The sequence below is a fragment of the Suricata suricatta genome, chromosome 5 (assembly GCF_006229205.1).
Source record: "Suricata suricatta isolate VVHF042 chromosome 5, meerkat_22Aug2017_6uvM2_HiC, whole genome shotgun sequence".
Classification (NCBI taxonomy): Eukaryota; Metazoa; Chordata; class Mammalia; order Carnivora; family Herpestidae; genus Suricata; species Suricata suricatta.
Window position 1 is genome coordinate 59,434,419 of NC_043704.1, and position 18,420 is coordinate 59,452,838.

The 18,420-nt window shown below is 38.1% G+C and overlaps 1 protein-coding gene across 2 annotated transcripts; it reads left to right on the forward strand.

Moving 5' to 3' along the window:
• The first annotated feature begins 1,839 nt into the window (after positions 1–1,839).
• Positions 1,840–14,597, forward strand: GTPBP8 (GTP binding protein 8 (putative)). 2 transcript variants are annotated; one of them, XM_029939319.1, is made up of 6 exons: positions 1,840–2,207; positions 4,207–4,305; positions 6,855–6,985; positions 7,927–8,026; positions 9,934–10,052; positions 14,385–14,597. In XM_029939319.1, exons 1-6 carry the CDS (start codon positions 1,872–1,874, stop codon positions 14,464–14,466), a joined length of 867 nt encoding a protein of 288 aa, XP_029795179.1. In that variant the 5' UTR covers positions 1,840–1,871; the 3' UTR covers positions 14,467–14,597. The 2 variants fall into 2 exon arrangements, with proteins under 2 accessions (XP_029795179.1, XP_029795180.1); XM_029939320.1 differs by lacking the exon at positions 4,207–4,305.
• The last annotated feature ends 3,823 nt before the right edge of the window (positions 14,598–18,420 follow it).

Sequence of the window (18,420 nt, forward strand, 5' to 3'; positions counted from 1 at the left end):
GGAACCACACAGCATTTTACGATGTTTTATTAATCAGGACTCTTGGCTGCAGTCAAATCCATGTCAAATCAGGTCTAGTAAAAGCAAGGAGAGGAACATATTGACTTGTGTGATTGAAGAGCTGAGGGACAGAGAACATGATATTCAACATAGCTCATCAAGAGTCACATTGCCTGGATCCCCACCTCTCAGTATTGTGTTTCTTTGTGTGTTAGTGTCATTGCTCTTCAAGCACTATGGGTATCTTCCACATAGCTGGGAAGAAAGGCCATCATGAGTGTTGGACTCACATTCCAGCTTTGACTCAATGGCAGAGCCAGCTGCCCATCCAACTTCAACATAATGACTGGTTTGGTTGGGGTCACTTGCACATTACTCACATAGTCATTATTCTCATAATATATACAATGTATGGCCAAACTCGACCTCCTGCGTCAGGAGGAGCTCCTTATTGATAGCCCTAACAGAACTACATAGAATGGGAGCAGATGGTTCCTCGATGGGCAAGGGATGCCGAACAGCAAAAAACAACATACATTCACTTCAAATGCTTATATACAGACTAATTTTATTAGAATAGCTAGAGTCACTGCCAGCATCCATCCTTGTTTATTCCATTCTGGCCACGTTGGCCTCCTTGCTGTTCTTCAAACAAGCCATACACACTCCTCCCTCTGAGCCTTTGCATTTATATCTGGAATGCGTCTCCTACTTCCTTCAGTCTGCACTCAAATATTACCTGTTCAGTGAGGATCACACTAAAATGCGACACCCTGACAGTTCCCATACACATCCATGTGACTCTGCTTTAGCTATTTCCTAAGTATTTGTTATCTAATAAAGTCTTTTACTTATTTATTGCCTCAAGACAATAACATCAGGACATAAACTCTTCATTTACTCACTGATTTATCTCCAGCACCTAGTGCAGTGCCTGGCATATAATAGGTGCTAATGATATTTTTGATGAATCAACAAACAATGGAATCTAGCAGGGTTGCCTTTTCACTCTGTTGGATAACGTACACTACAGTATTATACAGGGGAGTACATAATAGTACAGTATATGAATACAGTCCTCATTTATCAGCCTCCCAGGCTCCTACAGATTAGTAAAATACATCCTAGCCTCCATGCTGTGCAACTAAACCAAGGGTGGGTTTTCCACAGTTTTCTGGGAGGAGCGATGCCCTTGGACCAATACAAGTCCTGTCTCACTTCCATGTTCTGTTTGTGTAATCCACATAACTAACTAGCTGCTTGGTTTCCTAATTGACATTCGTTTCCCCTCTAGAATTTACATCTTATTCTGAATCTAACCGGACTGAATCTCCTCTGAAATTGATTTGACCTGATTCTCCTGGACTTGGACATTTCCCTCTTGGACTCCATAATTTCCATTGCAGCTCTACAAGGGAATTCGCTTTGCCTAGTGATGTGTAAGTTAACATCAACGCCAATGATCCGTGAGACAACCAGGTAACTGCGAGAAGTAAATGGGTCTGGAATCCACCAGAACTTCACATGTTTTTGCTCCTTCGTTTGACACTCAAGGGCCACACAGCCCAGGTATCTTTTCATCTCTATAAACCGTTAAACGGCCTCCCCACAGTGATATACAGATCGAAGTCACAGTATTCAGCCGGGGTGCGTGTGAAAGCCAACCACCCGCCTCTGATCTCCCGCCCCCAACCACCCTGCCTCGCGCCAGGAAACCCCAACCCCCGCCTCACTGGAATCAAAGCTCAGAAGGAAACGAGCGAGTCCAAATGAGACTACAATTCCCGTCAGGCGTAGCGGGAGCGAGGCCACGCACGCGCAGACCAGTCCCTGGCTCTGAAGCCCGGCCGCGGGGCTTCGGGGAGAGGAAAATGGCAGTGCCGAGGCCGCTGCAAGCCACGAGGACGATATTTGAGGTGCTGGCGGCTCTGGGGCGCTGGAGCCGAGCTTGCAGCACGTTCCACGCCTTCACGGAAGTGCTCAGGCTGCCAAAGAGACAAATGACGAAGCTCGTGTTCCCACTGCAGGAACTCGAGCGGCAGCTCACACCGGACTCGAGGTTGGACCTTCACGTGAAGATCTTCGACCCGAGCCTAGAGGACATCTCCAAGGCGGAGAGCGTCTTCACGGCCAGCGCCCGGAACCGCATCAGCTACCTCTGCTCCGCGGTGCGACTCGACCACGCCCCGGACCTCCCCAGCCCGGAGGTGAGAGCCACCCCCGCCCTCCGGTCGTGAAGACTTGGACAGGCATTTTGCCCTCACCTGTTCTTGTCTCCGAACGACAGATATGTCTAGCTTCGTGTGGACGCATATAATTATTTTAACTAAAAAAGCATATCTAGTGAATAGTTATTTTGGTAATGAATATACAAGATTTTAAAAGAGTGTAACAACCCCAAAATGAACTGGCCTTTATTATCTTTTTTCTTTTTAATTAAGGTAAGGAAAGCATGCCGAGACAAATGAAATCAAATGAAGAATATGAAAAGTATGCCAGTTTCATAAATGTGGTGGTCCGTACCAATATGTAATTTTCACCCAAGCCAAATTTCCTGTCGTGCAAAAATAACAAGTATATGTACATGGCGATGATATACATGTTTTTTTAAAACAACTTTAGTGAGGATGCAGAAGTGTGCATTTTATGCATGTCTTGCGGATCTCATTATCTGTTTGCGGTAACTGCAACATTGAGGTGGAAATTTTCCTTCCAGTTAGAACTGTTATTGGTAGTTTATGTAGTCAGAACTGAGGGCCTGGGTCAATCGTTTAATAATTATGAGACAGCATCTTGTTTCCACTTAAGCTCTTAAGTACTGGACCTTTTGTGTAATTTGTTTTTGAAAATTCAGTTTTACTTACACATTACCATTGGATTTAATCTGGCAGAGCTTTTGAAATTTATGCAGGCCTCAGATCAATTCATGTTGAAGGACTGACCCCAGTCTTGCGAAATATATTGCACCCCTGTGCCCTGCTCCCGAAGTACCACCCACTCATATTGATAAGCAGAAATGCCCTTGCAGATTTCCAAAACATCCCCAAGGGAGTCATACTACTTTCATGTAGAACCACTGATTGGTCGTGTAACCCATTCATACCATGATAAGAAGCAGAGTCTTGTATATTATTGGTTAGTATCAGGAACATTTTGCTTCTTTCTACAGGATACGGATCTAAAGGAGAAAAGCTTGGTTGGAACAAGAGGTCAAGAGGAAGGAATAAGCTCCTAATTACAATGGTGTTCTAGTCTACTCTGGGAGTTACAGTGGGGAAATGCAGTTTCAGGCCCGTAGTTACAGTAGAGTGAGTCTTGTTGAAATGCATCTAGTGTTTTACTTAAAAAAGCTTTGTAAATATGGAGTGCTTCATGATTGTCACAGTCTTGAGTACTATAGTGCCATTAAAGGCACAGGTTCTGGATATAGATGTCCTGAATTCAAACTCCAACTAATTCACTTTCTAGCTATGTAATTTTGGCCCAGTTAGTTAGCCTCTCTCTCCATCGCGTTTTAATCGTTTGTAAAATGGGGATAAATAATAGTACCTACCTTATAGGGATGTTGTAAAAAGTAAATCAGAAAATTTACGTTGTGCTTTGAACAGCCTGGCATTGGAGGTTTGACTCAACATAAGCCACCTTTTTTGTTTTGTTTTTAATGTTTGTTTATTTTTGAGAGAGTACAAGCAGAGGAGGGGCAGAGAGAGAAAGGGACTGAGGATCTGAAGTGGGCTCTGCACGGACAGCAGTGAGCCCGATGCAGGGCTCGAACTTGTGAACTGGGAGATGGTGACCTGAGCGGAAGTCAGATGCCCGACTGACTGAGCCACCCAGATGCCCCATTAGCTACCTGTTTACATGGCTAGGCAAGACAATAGTTTGACAGATTTTTGCAGCTAATAAATACATCATGTAATAAAAATGTATAGGGGCACCTGGGTGGCTCAGTCGGTTGAGCCTCTGACTTCGGCTCAGGTCAGATCTCACATTCGTTGGTTCGAGCCCCGTGTCAGGCTCTGTGCTGACAGCTAGCTCAGAGCCTGGAGCCTGCTTCCCGTTCTGTGTCTCCTTCTTTCTCTGCCCCTCCCCTTCTGCTCTGTCTCTCTCTGTATCAAAAATAATAAAACATTAAAAAAAATAAAATTTAAAAAAATGTACATATATAAACCTAGTACTCAGGTAACATTTTTTTTCCTTGTATAGATTTGTTTTATAGGCAGAAGCAATGTTGGAAAATCCTCTCTAATAAAAGCCCTTTTTTCACTGGCACCAGAGGTTGAAGTCAGAGTATCCAAAAAACCGGTATGTTGAAGGAAAGGAGTGGGGAGGTGGAATTTAAAAGAAACTGTATTGAAGTGTAAAATTTGTCTGCACTATCTCTGAAATTGACTAAAATAACTAATAAATATTGAGAGGTACAAGAAAATATACTTGCTAAGTTCCTAGAACAGTTATTTCCTTTTTTAAAAAAAATATTTATTAGGGGCACTTGTGGGGAAGAGCACTGGGTGTTATTTGGAAACCAACTTGGTAATAAACTATTAATAAAAAAAACATTTAAAAATATTTATTTATTTATTTATTTATTTATTTATTTATTTTGCGAGAGAGCACAAGCTGGGGTGGGGCAGAGAGAGGGAGAGAGAGAATCCCAAACAGGCTTCGCACTGTCAGCACAGAGCCCAGCACAGGGCTCAGACTCATGACCTGAGCTGAAATCAAGAGTCGGATGTTTAACCAAATGAGCCACCAAGCCGCCCCTAGAAAGGTGATTTCTTTTAAATAAGTAGTAAAGTAAGACATTTCATTAATGTCTGTACATTTCTCTGAAGAAAAAGGACGTATGTCTGGATTTATTTTAGTAGTCTTGCAAGTTTCTTGAGGCAATGTTTTTGTCCAGATCTTTCCCAGAGTTGCCAAATAAAGTGTTCTATTGCCGTTCTGTATTTACTTCTTTAAGAGTGATCATCTAGTTCTATGTTGATTTTAGAGGAAACCGTTTTGAATTCTTTCTTCCCTCCTATAATCTTTTATACCTTACAAACTCCTTTTTCCCTTTCTTCCCCTACTCCCTCTGTTTATATATAGATAAAAAACATATACACATACATACATGTATACTGTAAGGCGGACCTCGGTTTCCCCAAGGCTGTATTTTGTGATTATGCCAGCCAGTGTGCTGTAAGTAATAGCTTTCTGTCAGTTTTTAATTTTCTCTACTTCTTTCTCCATGATGTGGACTGTGCCAGTATCTAAGATACCCTCACCTTAAAACTCACCCCCAGTTCCCCTCATCTTGTTATATATTCCCACCAACCTAAGTCCTCACTGCCTCCCTTTCCTTGCATTGGAATCCTTCCACGAAGCCTTACGAGTCTTCTCTTGCTTGCCATTTCTTCATATAGTTGATTCCCTGGCTCCATTGCTGATGCCGATGATCATTGTCATCCATTAAACCTCCTATGCTCAGGCCTACTCTGTCTCACCAAATAACCCAGCTAAACTCTCATTTCTAGGTAGCATGGTTCCCTTCCTTCTGTGAGAGGACAATGGAAGAAGTGTACTCTTGACATTGCTGATCTGTCATTTTCCTGTGGGTAGACACATCAGCTAATGGGAACCTAAGCACTGTTTTATAAAATCTTTCCTCAACGGCCCTCTTGGCGCAGTGGGCAGCGCGTCAGTCTCATATAAAATCTTTCCTCTGGAAATATTTATTCCGAGTTCCAAACAATTGACTTTTTAAATTGCATATCTTAATCTTTTGTTTTCAGATTAATAGTGTCATTGGGCACAAAACCATGACTTTTTACTGTCATTACATCATTTTAGTTTAACACATATTTTATAGTGTTGTACATGCCTTTAAATATGGTTTCATAAAAGCACAAAAACCAATGAAACATGCAAAACATCTGATTCTAGGGAAGGAGTAGTCTTGATGTAATAAACTATCAGGCTTTGCATCTAGGTTTTATGCAGACCTGTATGACTGACAGTAAGTATTTTTAATTTAACCAGTCTGTGCCATAACTTATTTCTCTCTCTCTCTTTTTTTTTAATGTTTATTTATTTTGAGAGAGAGAGAGAGAAAGAGAGAGAGTCGGGGAGAGGCAGAAAGAGAGGGAGACCAGAGAATCCTAAGCAGGCTCTGCTGCTGACAGCACAGAGCCCAATGTAGGACTCAAATTCATGAACCATGAGATCATGACCTGAGCCCAAGTCAGACACTTAACTGATGGAGCCACCCAGGTGCCCCAGTTTATTTCTCTTTAAAGTGGAGATCTGTGATTCATCAGAGAATATTGACTAATATAGTCATACCATAACAGGGTAACTTTCTATTGGAACAGAGCTAATGAAAAGACTCCAACATAATTTGGGTACATATTCCTAGTCCAGAGTTCTTAAATCATATAGTTCTCTTAAAAATGAATTGCAGGGAAGGAATAGTATCATATAAGCTTATCTCCAGCCATTTCCTTCTATCTTCTTTTTCTGTATTATCATCAATACTCTAGGATTATATTCAGAATACTTATGCTTTTAATAAGCTGAATAAAAATATTTTGAGTCATTAGGTATATATAAAGGACATATGTACTTGTACATATTTGATTATTTTAGTTAGTTAACATACAGTGCAGTATTGGTTTCAGGAGTAGAATTCAGTGGTTCTTCGCATGTAACACCCAGTGCTCATCACAAGTGCCCTCCTTTAATACTCCTGACCCATCCAGCCCATCTCCCTCCCACCTACTTCCATCAGCCATCCGTTCTCTATTGTTAGAGTCTCTTGTGGTTAAGGACATATTTTAAGAAAGCTTTTATTTTTCCATTTATTTTATCAGGGGCACACAAAGAAAATGAATTTTTTCAAAGTTGGAAAATATTTTACATTGGTGGATATGCCAGGTTATGGCTATCGAGCTCCCGAAGATTTTGTTGACATGGTAGAGACCTATCTAAAAGAACGAAGGAAGTAAGGAAAAAATTTTCTTGTAAGTTTAATCCAAAAGCACATTTTCATTAATGGAATATTCTGCACCTTATGACTCTACGTTATCAAGTGACTTCTTTTAGACAGTCCATTTTATTCTCATTCTACAGGACAATATTTAGGGCCAAGGTATGTACTGCTTGCTTAATTTTTTCCTGTACTTTAGCTTAATCTTAAATTCAAGTGTTTTCCTAAATTGAGACTATAACTAGTATTTCAGCAGAGTTCATTAATTTTGTTATATTAAACTCTTACCTGGCTAATTTTGAAAATAAAAATTATTGGTTATTGTGGTATTTACCACATTTAAATAAACTTCAGTACAGTTTTGAAATACACCACATCCTCTGTAAATGTAAGTATTTTGGTCTCCATAGGTAGTCAAATGGCAGTTCTATATTTCAAGCATTGTACAAAATATAGAGAAATTAATGTTAAACTTTTTAATTAAAAAAAGTATCAGTATGTGTAGCTTTACATAGAAACTAAAATAAAGTATTTACACACACAAATATAAAACATAATGTGTCTGGTTTCTGTTATTTGTTAGTCTTAAAGTAATATTTGAAAACTTTGACATTTTTGTGATAACTTACAGTTAATTGAGTTCACGTCTCTGCCACTAGAGTTCAAGCTCATTCATCTTTATATCTAGCCCTAGACAGAGGGCCCTAGGTTCAATACACAGTGTTGAAATAAATTAATATTTAGTAAATTTAGTTATTGAAAGTAATAGCATTGAGATTTATTGGATTGTAGGATGAACTTCCTAGTGAACTGAAAATTCCTTTGGCCTACATACATTTTTAAATTTTGGAGTGAAAATTATTCAAAGAAAAATTTCTTAGGATAGTAAAGGTCAGGGGAGAAATGAATGCGTATATTTAATATTGTCATTCATTTTTATTTCTGCATTCTTACAGTTTGATGAGAACATTTTTGTTAGTGGATAGTGGTGTTGGAATTCAAAAAACCGACAATATTGCCATAGAAATGTGTGAAGAATTTGCATTACCTTATGTGGTAAGTGTTTCTTTTGAACCATGGTTGCGGTTAGAAATATCAGTTTGTGTATGCGTGTGCACGTGTGTGTGTGTGTTTGGTGAAAGAGTGGGTCTTATGTCTGCAAGAGCACCTTTTGAATAATCTTTTAGATCATCAGCCCTTAAGATAAGTTCTGTGGTACTTTTATTCTCTTTTTTTTCTCTCAGCTTTAAGTTTTCAAAGTTATAGTCAAAGTAAAGTATTTTCAAGTTGTTCATTTAGTGTTGCTAACTGCTTTTCCCTTTCATTTTTTGGTGGCAATATAAATATTTGTCTAAAACATGTTAGGAGTTCTTTAACAGCAGTTTGGCAAATAGTACTTTCCAAAAATGTAAATGAAATTGCAACTGAAAAATTTGCTAAAGTGAGTTGCAGTATAAGAACCGTTGCAAGAAAATAGGCTCCAGCACAAACAAGTAGGAGTTTTACATTCTTAAAACAAAATTTCTTCCAGGAATGTCTTACTAATGCTTTTTCTGTTGTTTGTCTTAGAATAGAATAGATTAGTAGGTCGGTATCCACATTATGTTGCTTTGTGAGTTTTTCAGATAAAATAACACTTTCAAGTTCCTTTCTAAGAAAAAGTGAAGAGCCCATTGACTATAATTTGGTTTCAAAAAAAGTTAGAAAACCACTAAAATGTAACAGTGGAGTATAACGCGAATCACACCATGTTACTAGTCAGCAACATTTTTGTATTCTTGGGGTAATGGAATTGGGGTTTGCAAAAGCCTTCTGAAGCATTTGTGATAACTAGTTAGGTATGAGAAGCCAAAGGTCTGATATAGGCTACATAGTAGGAAATACCCAAATAATGCCAAACTGGTTTTTTAAGTGAACATTCCTGATTTGGTATCATAGGTGCCAGTTAGTGGAATTGTATATTTTTCTCAGTTCAACTTTAAGGAAATAGTACTTTCTTCTTTCGAAAAGAGCTTGTGATAGAGGAATTATGTCTCCTTTTAAATATCAGCATATTTTAAAAAATAGTAATAAAATAAATAAATAATAGCATATTTGTTTTATGAGGAAAGATTGCCATTTGGAGGGATTCACAAGTAATTAGAAACCACACACTTTTCTGCTTCTGACTTCTTTTACTATTAACATTTTTTATAACTGAAAAGCAGAAATGATGAGTTAAGAAATTTAATTGTATAGAAACTCCCCAGGAAAATATGACAGATCAAAGTCTTACTTTTTAAATGATTTTATAAGCATTCCTATAATTGTAGCAGTTACAGGATACAAATAGCCTGATTTCTGTTGTTTTTGTTTTTAATATTATTACATGTAGGGCAGAACGATTTTGTAGGTCAAAAATGAAAGATGACAATTTTTATAGATTAACCTAATAATATTGTGGATCTTAGTTAACATGCGATTTATAGTGGTCATATGCAACATTTGTTGTACATCAGTGGCAAATATGGCTCTAGGGTCCTTTTCACTGGGCTTAAATCCACGATATTATGGCTCTGTGTAATTAAAGCACCATTAAACAGCACACACATAGTATATGCTTTATCCACTGGATACATTCTTCTTCTTCTTCTTCTTTTTTTTTTTTAATATTCATTTATTTATTTTGAGAGAGAATCCCAAGCAGGCTCTGTGCAGGACTCAGTCTCAGCAAACCGTGAGATCATGACCTGAGCCGAAATCAAGAGTCGGACACTGACCAACAGAGCCACCCGGGCGCCCCTGTGCATTGCATACATCCTTACTTAATCTTCATGGCTCCTTTTGGGGGTGTTGCTTTTATTTTGTAAATGAAGAAACAAGAGAGATTAAGAAACTGATAAGGATCAACTTGTTTTTAAAAGTTTATGCAAAACTGTGTATTAAAAAATATTTCTAACGCTTAAGTATTTGTTTTCTTACAGATGGTATTAACAAAAACTGACAAATCTTCCAAAGGACATCTTTTAAAACAAGTGCTTCAGATCCAGAAATTTGTTGACAGAGAGACTCAGGGATGTTTTCCTCAGCTGTTTCCTGTAAGGTAAGAGTTGAATTGTTTTTATTACTGTATATACTAACAGCTGTTAGTTTTAAACAGTGTTTATTAGATTGAGCTATCACTTAAAATGAGAGGAGTTTGGAAAGCTATGCCTTTAACCATGATTTATTGGTAGCACCCATGAGCACTTTTTTTTTCTTCTCTCTATTTTGTCTTCTTCTGCAGGCTCATGCTAGATTTTCCCCATAGGTATCTTCATTTCTTTCTGTCTCAGCCTAGCTCAACCCTAGACCATGGCAGAAGTGACAACTTTTTACTTCTTAAAATAAGCTAAATAACAACCACAGCATCCTACCATGCTTTTCTCAGTTTCAACAAAAAACAAATTACCTATATGGTACAAAGCTCATTGAGGCTGTGAGGGATAAAAATTTTTCTTTAAAAGGACCATATGTAAAGAAGGAATGCTTCATATAAGTTAGAATTAAGCATTGGTAGCAGACAGAATGGTTATTTCTTTAGCTGGCAATTTTGAGCTATTTGATGTTGTTTAGTGGTGAAACATGAGTCTATGCAGTGAGCATGTACCTTGAATATAGTAAGTAACTTGTACTAGAGCAGAGAGATCTTTCCCATATGACATTCTTACTCCCAGCTTGTTTGTGGAAGGCACTATGGCATATGCTGTGAGAAATAATAAAACCAAGTAACTCTTGGTTGTATATGAAACTGCCCCCTAATTCGTCATTCAAAGTCTTATCAATCCAGATCACTTTTAAATTGTTTGTAATTGTGAACATGCCTGTCAAAATCCTTCATTCACTCAGTCCTACAGAATGGTCTTCTCCCTTGACTTTCATTCCGGTGTTTATGTTTATTTGTCTGTATCCCATCTATGTAATGGAGACTCCTAGGAGCTCCTGGGAATGAAATCCTACTTCTTAGAGCCCTGAGTATTGTCACAGCAGGACAGCTGTTCATTTTAACTGTTTAATAAGAAGGAAGTAAGACCTCAGCTAAAAAAGCGGCACAAACATAAGATGGACAGATTACGGCTTAATACCAGCGTTTACTGGGAGAAAATTAAGTTTTAGTTGACTGTGAGCTGAATTTGAATGAATAGTATAATGGGGCTGGGGAAAAACTGACAGTATTTTCTTGACCTGTATTAATGGAATTACAGTGTCCCAAGCAAGGGAGTGACCAAGCAGTTGTCCCACAGTGCTGTGAGCTGTATGTCGTCAGGTTAGATCGCGACTTGACATTAAGAACAACTAGCGCCATCTGAAAACAGATGGTCTTGGGGCAGGTTGCGTCACTATGTCATTCATAATACTTAACTGATCCTCACAGTAAACATCTCTATTTCTAGTTAGGGTTACAAGTCAAAGAAGTGAAGTGAGTTGCAGAGAGGTATCTGTTTAAATAGAGCATGGGCTTTGGAGTCAGACAGCTTTTATTTTGCATGATTCTACTTATTTCTTGACTTTGGATTTTTAAAGCAACTTATTTCACTTTCTGAGTCTGTTTCCTCACTAGTAAAAATATGATTGTGAGGGGGATTAAATACAATGTATTGTGACAGATATACACACAGCCACATAATAAATGTTAGTTTCCTTTCTTGCCAAAAGTCAGTCAGTAGTCAGTAGATGGCAGGGTTAGGCCAACAACCCAGGTTATCAGATTCCTAGTACTTTTCAGAAACATTCCCTTCTTTAGATATGTCAGCATTCTCTGCTGCATGACTGGCATCACTGCTGGCCCTGTACTCACCATAAGTGACCAAGGCACTGCAGAAGCCACATAACACTCAGAGGCCAGAGCCTGGTGACTTTCAAGAACTTCACCATTCACTGTACCATAGTGACTACATACAGGAATTTGGCAGACTGTATTCTGAACCTCTCAAAACCCAATTCAGAAAGTACAGTTATATACGTTTTTTTTGTTTCATGTGCATGACCAAGTCCTAGTCCATCCCTCAAGAAAGAAATTTGGCCTGTTCACAAAATAATTATTATAAGAAAGTCAGGTTTTCTTTTCTTTTTTTCTTCTATCATCCTTTTAAGAGAAAGGTGGAGTGTAGTCCAGCTGGCTTTGGTCTTTAAGGCTGTAGGCAGAAGCTAAATGCTAAACTTCATGACTGAACACTGCTCAGCTGAGTAGAAATGTATAAATGGTGAAAGGCCCTTAAAGATTAATGCTAGGATCAGTCTGTTTTTATAATTGGCATAGAAGAAATTTGCAAGTTGGTACAGTGCAATTGCTTTCTATGTAGTTGAATTCCAAACAAAGATTCTCTAAAGACAGAATCACAATCATTGACAGAATGTTGTAGATGAGTTCGAGAAAAGATCAAAACTTTTAAGCTGGGAAATAAAAAACAAAATAGAAGGTGTTCCAGTGGCATTTTTCATAGAACTAGAACAAACAATCTTAAAATATGTATGAAACTACAAAAGACCCCAAATAGCCAAATCAGTCTTAAGAAAGAAGAACAAAGCTGAAAGTATCATAGTCCCTGATTTCAAACTATGTAATAAAGCTATAGTAATCAAAACAGTCTGGTACTGGCATAAAAAAAAGGCATATAGATCAATGGAATGGAATAGAGAGCCCAGAAATAGACCCACACACATATGGCCACTATGACAAAGGAGCCGAGAATATCCAATGATAAGAGGGCAGTGTCTTCAATACATGGTGTTGGCAAAACAGGACAGGCATATGCAAAATAGTGCATACAGTAACAAATACAATTCAGCCGTTAAAAAGGATGAAATCTTACATCATATACAAAAATTAACTCAACGTGGACTAAAGACTTGAATGTAGAGTCTGAAACCATAAAACTCCTAGAAGAAACCATAGGCCCTTAACATCAGTCTTGGCAATGATTTTTTTGATGTGACACCAAAGACAAAGGTAACAAAAGCAAAAATAAAAAATAATACATCAAACTATAAAAAGCTTCTGCACAGTGAAGGAACCCATCCTTAAAAAGAAAAAGCAACCTACCAAATAAAGGTGCAAATCATATACCTGATAAGAGGTTAACATCTAAAATACATAACTCCTACAACCCAATAGCAAAACCAAAAAAATCTGATAAAAATGGGCAGAGGATCTTAATAGACATTTTTTCCAAAACAAACACACACATGGTCAACAGGAGAAGGTGAAAACATGAAAAGATTCTTAGCATCAGTAATCATCAGGGAAATGCAAATTAAAACCATAACAAGATACCACCTCATACCTGTTGGAATGGCTGTTATCAAAAAGCCCCCTGCCCCCCGCAAAAAGGCAAGAAGTAACAACCTTTGGTGAGAATGTGGAGAAAAGGAAACCCTTTGCACTGTTGATGGAATTAATATGGCTACTGTGGAAAACAGTATGAGGTTCCTCAGAAAAATGAAAAATAGAACTGCCATATGATCCAGCAATACCACCTACAGGTATTTATTTGAAGGATAAAGAGACACTAATTTGAAAAGATATCTGCACCTCCATGTTCACTACAACATTATTTACAATAGTTAAGAAATGGAAACAACCTATCTGTCCTCCAATAGATGAAAGGACAAAGAAGGGATCACACACACACACACACACACACAATTGATACAATTCAGCCATAAAAAAAGAATGAAATCTTACCATTTGTGACAACGTGGGTGCATATTTTGGACATTATGCTAAGTGAAATTAGCCCGGCAGAGAAAGACAAGTACCATAGGATCTCACCAATATGTGGAATTCAAGAAATAACAAAACAAGATCATAGATACAGAGATTAGTGGTTGTCAGAGGTAAAGGATTAGAGATGGGAGATAAGGGTGAAGGGGATCAAAAGGTACAAATTTCTAGTCATAAAATAAGTCATCAAGATGTAATGTACAGCGTGGTGACCATAGTTATTAATACTGTATTGCATATTTGAAAGTTGTAAGAGAGCAGATCTTAAAAGTCCTCCTCACAAGAGAAATAATGATGCATGGTGACAGATGTTAACTAGACTTACTGCGATTATTTCACAATATATACAAGTATCTAATCATTATGTTATACATCTGAAGCTAATGTTATGTGCCAGTTCTACCTTGATTTAAAAAAAAAAAGACTTTGTGAAGTAAAAGGCAAAGTAGTAGATACAGTGAAATTTTTAGGATCCTGAAGGAAATCAGTCTGATAATGTGGATCATCAGAATACAAGAGGCTGGTGGAAGAGAGGAAATGTAGGACAGATTAAGACATTCTATTTCTTACATGGAACCCAAGAGTTTTTAAAGAATTTTCAAGTTGGATGAATTCAAATCTGTTACTACATCTGAAGTAAGGGAGAAAATGATTTTTCTTTTCTTTTCACAGTTCTGTGACCTATTCTGGAATCCATCTGTTGAGATGCTTTATAGCAAGTATAACAGGAAATCTTAAGACTGATGGTCTCTAGTTTAAATGATGGTTCAAAATTCTTTATGCCAACCGGAGTTAAACACCTAGAATGTCAACATTTTTTTAATGTTTTATTTTTGAGAGAGAGTGTGTGTGTGTGAGCGGGTAAGGGGCAGAGAGAGAGAGGAAGACACAGAATTTGAAGAAGGCTACAGGCTCTGAGCTGTCAGCACAGAGCCCAACGTGGGGTTCAACTCTTGAACCGCAAGATCATCACCTGAGCTGAAGCTGGATGCTTAAATGACTTAAACCACCCAGGTGCCCTTCAGCATTGTTTTAAATGTTGTGCATCTGTAATTTGCAGAAGGATCCTTTCAGCTTTAAAACTTGCATCTTCTAAAAGCAAGAATGAATGTGTGCCTGGGGGGAAATGTTTATAAATAATTGAATTATGCTGTTCATTAGAACAAATACTGTTCTATTTTAACAGTTCCTATTTTAACAGTGTTTCTGTTTCAACAGACTGACAAAGAGCGTATAGAAGTCCATAATTCCATAATGTGAAAACCTATTTACTGCTGTAGAGAATGGTTTGCTGTGTTTTTATGGGGGTCTTGTCTTTCAATGTCTGTTCTGTATATTTAAGTAATAAAATGGACTAGGTCAACAGGGGCACTACTTTTCTGTTAAGCACTGTGAGTAGATGGAAGATCATTGCTCCTCGCTATGCCTATAATCTTTTTTCTAAGACTTTATTTGAATATGAAAAACATATATATATTCTTGATAAAATCTCAGTCCATGCTGGAAACACCAGTCATTTCAGGCAGGGATCATTCACCTTCAGGTGAACACAGTATTCAGAATCAGAAGACTAGAATTCAAGTTTCATTTCTAATATTTACTACATTGGGCCTTGGGCAAATTACTTGATTTCTCTGTACTTCATGTATAATTCACAAAGCTATAAAGATTAAACTGGTATTATATGTGTAAAGGATATCTTTAAGTTTTGTGTATTTGTAAAATGAAACCAACCCAAGAATACAGTAAAATTCAAATTTATCACAGAAAACCTATTGTCATTGAGGAGATAACATTTTCTCTAGTAAAAGACAAAAAACAAAACCAGTTTTAAGTGAGAAAACTGATATTTACAAAAGGCAAGAGAAAAAATGAGACAGTTTAGAATTAGTACAGAAAGATTCAGAATGGAAAGATACAGCCTTACCTTGAGCTACAGTGAACAGAAAAGATTTTTTTGAAGATGCTATGGACCTATTCATGTGAGTGGCTTAGCTTTTCAAAGTGAGGTTGAATATTAAAAGATTATAGCAGTAGCACTAGATAAAAAAGGCTATAAAACAACTTTGTGGCTTTTTTAGGAAATACAATATTTTCAGTTTTATAGTTGATAAGACTGGTTTATTCTAAAAACAGTGTTTTAAGCTAAAAACAAAAATTTTATGTAGGCATTCACAAAGTAAAATATATGGTCACAATAGCATGATCTTAGAAGTCATCATTTTGCCTGCCACTGTTACTTTACTGCTTCTCTTAGCCTTGGTTCTCCCAAAAATAGAGCCCAAGACAAAAGTTTGCATGCAGCCGTTTATTTGGAAAGTGATCCCAGGGAACAGGAGCAATAGAGAAGGGAAATAGAAAAGAAAGGAAAATCTATCAAGGATGCAGGAGTTGGACATCACATTAGTACTAGTGCTTGATCTTGACGGACCTTCTTTGGAGCGTTATGAAATGTGCCTCTGAGTTGTCTTTGAAGTGGGGAGAAGGTGGCTCCATGCCTCTTCCAAGTTGTGCACGCCCGAGTGCCAGGCAGTTCCTCCAGCTTGGCAGAAGGAGCAGGGAAGAGGCGAAGCGTGGGCATCCACTCATGCTGTAAACCGTTGGCGCAGCAGTGGTGAAGGAAGAAGGCGGAGAGGGTCTGGCCCGGGAGAGCTCACCGCAGTGCTGTCAGGAACGAGCTGTTCTGAGGCTACCAGAGCGGCACAACCGAAATGCAGTCTGATGACACTAACAGTAGTTCCTAACCTAACTTACTAGTAAGTTGTAGTTTGTATATTTTAGATTTCATTATAGTATTATATATTAGATTTCGTTAGGAAATTTTAAGTTGTTTGGAAAGATTAACTGATCTAGAATACTGCATTCCTTACAGATATATATAAATTGTCACATTGTGGACACATTTGAAGCTGTTTTATTATTTCCACCAGAATTCTAAGGAGGAAGAGAGGAGAAAAGGAGGAGATGAAGAATCTTACTCCAAAGGAACATTAATAAAGTACAAAAAAGTATTAGCCCTGTAGTCCAATTCAGGCTTTATAGTTTTACCTCCTTGGATAACTCACTGAACACTGGTTTTTCCAATGAGGGATAATTTCTAAAGTCTCTTTCAAATATAAAAGTTTATGATTCTTGAACAATAATGCCACTTCAGGTGAAGCTATCCAAGCGCGGGGAAACTGACTAACTCAGTGGAGTCACATACCAATAAAAGCAGAAGCAAGACTGGACCTTAAGTCTTAGAATCATAGAAACTGATGGCTACACTTAGACTTGTCCTGAATGAGTTATTATCCATGTTTGAAGGTACTAAGTAGCTACTACCACTTTGTAGGAAGCCGGGAAAATATAAACAATGAAAAGTGACTAGAATTTTCTTAAAAACTTTGAATGAAATCAGGATGTTTAGCAAGGCTTCAGGAAAGATGGAAGCTAAAGCAGTATTGAACTCTGCTTTGCAGGCTGCATGCATCAAAATCACCTGAGCTCCTGGTTAAAAACGCAGTCTTCTGTCCCCAGCCCTGGCTATGTTTATCAGTCTTTTCAAATGGGAATCTGCGTGTGTGTGTGTGTGTGTGTGTGTGTGTGTGTGTGTGACCTAATTGCTTTGAGCTTTATTTTTTTAATATAATTTATTGTCAAGTTGGTTTCCATATGACACCCATCCCAACAAGTGCTCTCCTTCATGCTCATCACCGATTTTCCCCTCTTCCCCACTCCCATCAACCCTGTTTGTTCTCAGTATTTAAGAGTCTCTTATGGTTTGCCTCCCTCCCTCTCCTTAACTATTTTTTCTCCCATTCTACTCCCCTATGGTCCTCTGTTAAGTTTTTGTTCCACATATGAGTGAAAACATATGGTATGTCTTTCTCTGCCTAACTTATTCCATTCAGTGTAATACCCTAGAGTTCTATCCACATTGCTACATATGGCCAGATTTCATTCTTTCTCATTGCCATATAGTACGCCATTGTATGTATCAACCACATCTTCTTGATCTATTCTGCACTTAATGGACATTTAGGCTCTTTCCATGGTGGCTATTGTTGAAAGTGCTGCTATGAACATTGGGGTACATGTGCTCCTATGCATCAGCACTCATGTATCCCTTGGGTAAATTCCTAGCAGTGCTATTGTTGGGTCATAGTGGAGTTCTATTGTTAATTTTTTGAGGAACCTCCACAGTTTTCCAGAGGGGCTGTACCAGTTTACATTCTCACCAACTGTAGGAGGGTGCCCGTTTTTTCACACCCTCACCAGCATCTATAGCTTCCTGATTTGTTCATTTTAGCCACTCTGACTGGTGGGAGGTGGTATCTCAGTGTGGTTTTGGTTTGTGTTTCCCTGATGAGTGACACTGAGCATCATTTGATGTGTCTGTTGGCCCTTTGGAGAAGTGTCTGCTCATGTCTGCTGCCCATTTCTTTGCTGGATTATTTGTTTTTCAGATGTGCAGTTAGGTGAGTTCCTTATAGATCTTGGATACTAGCCCTTTGTCTGATATGTCATTTGCAACTATATTTTCCCATTCTGTCGGTTGCCTATTAGTTTTGTTGAGTGTTTCGTTTGCAGTGCAGAAACTTTTTATCTTGATGAGGTCCCAATAGTTCGTTTTTGCTTTCAGGGAATCTACATTTTTAAACAGCCCACCAAGTCATTCTCAAAACAGCCTTAAGTGGGAGACCCTATAGAATAGATAAATGGGAAA

Excerpts from the sequence above, each read along its gene's own strand:
- GTPBP8 (XM_029939319.1), top strand. The coding sequence starts at position 1,872 with ATGGCAGTGCCGAGGCCGCTGCAAGCCACGAGGACGATATTTGAGGTG. Across the intron at positions 2,208-4,206 it reads CGGACCTCCCCAGCCCGGAG|ATTTGTTTTATAGGCAGAAG; the intron begins GTGAGAGCCACC and ends TTCCTTGTATAG. Across the intron at positions 6,986-7,926 it reads TATCTAAAAGAACGAAGGAA|TTTGATGAGAACATTTTTGT; the intron begins GTAAGGAAAAAA and ends GCATTCTTACAG.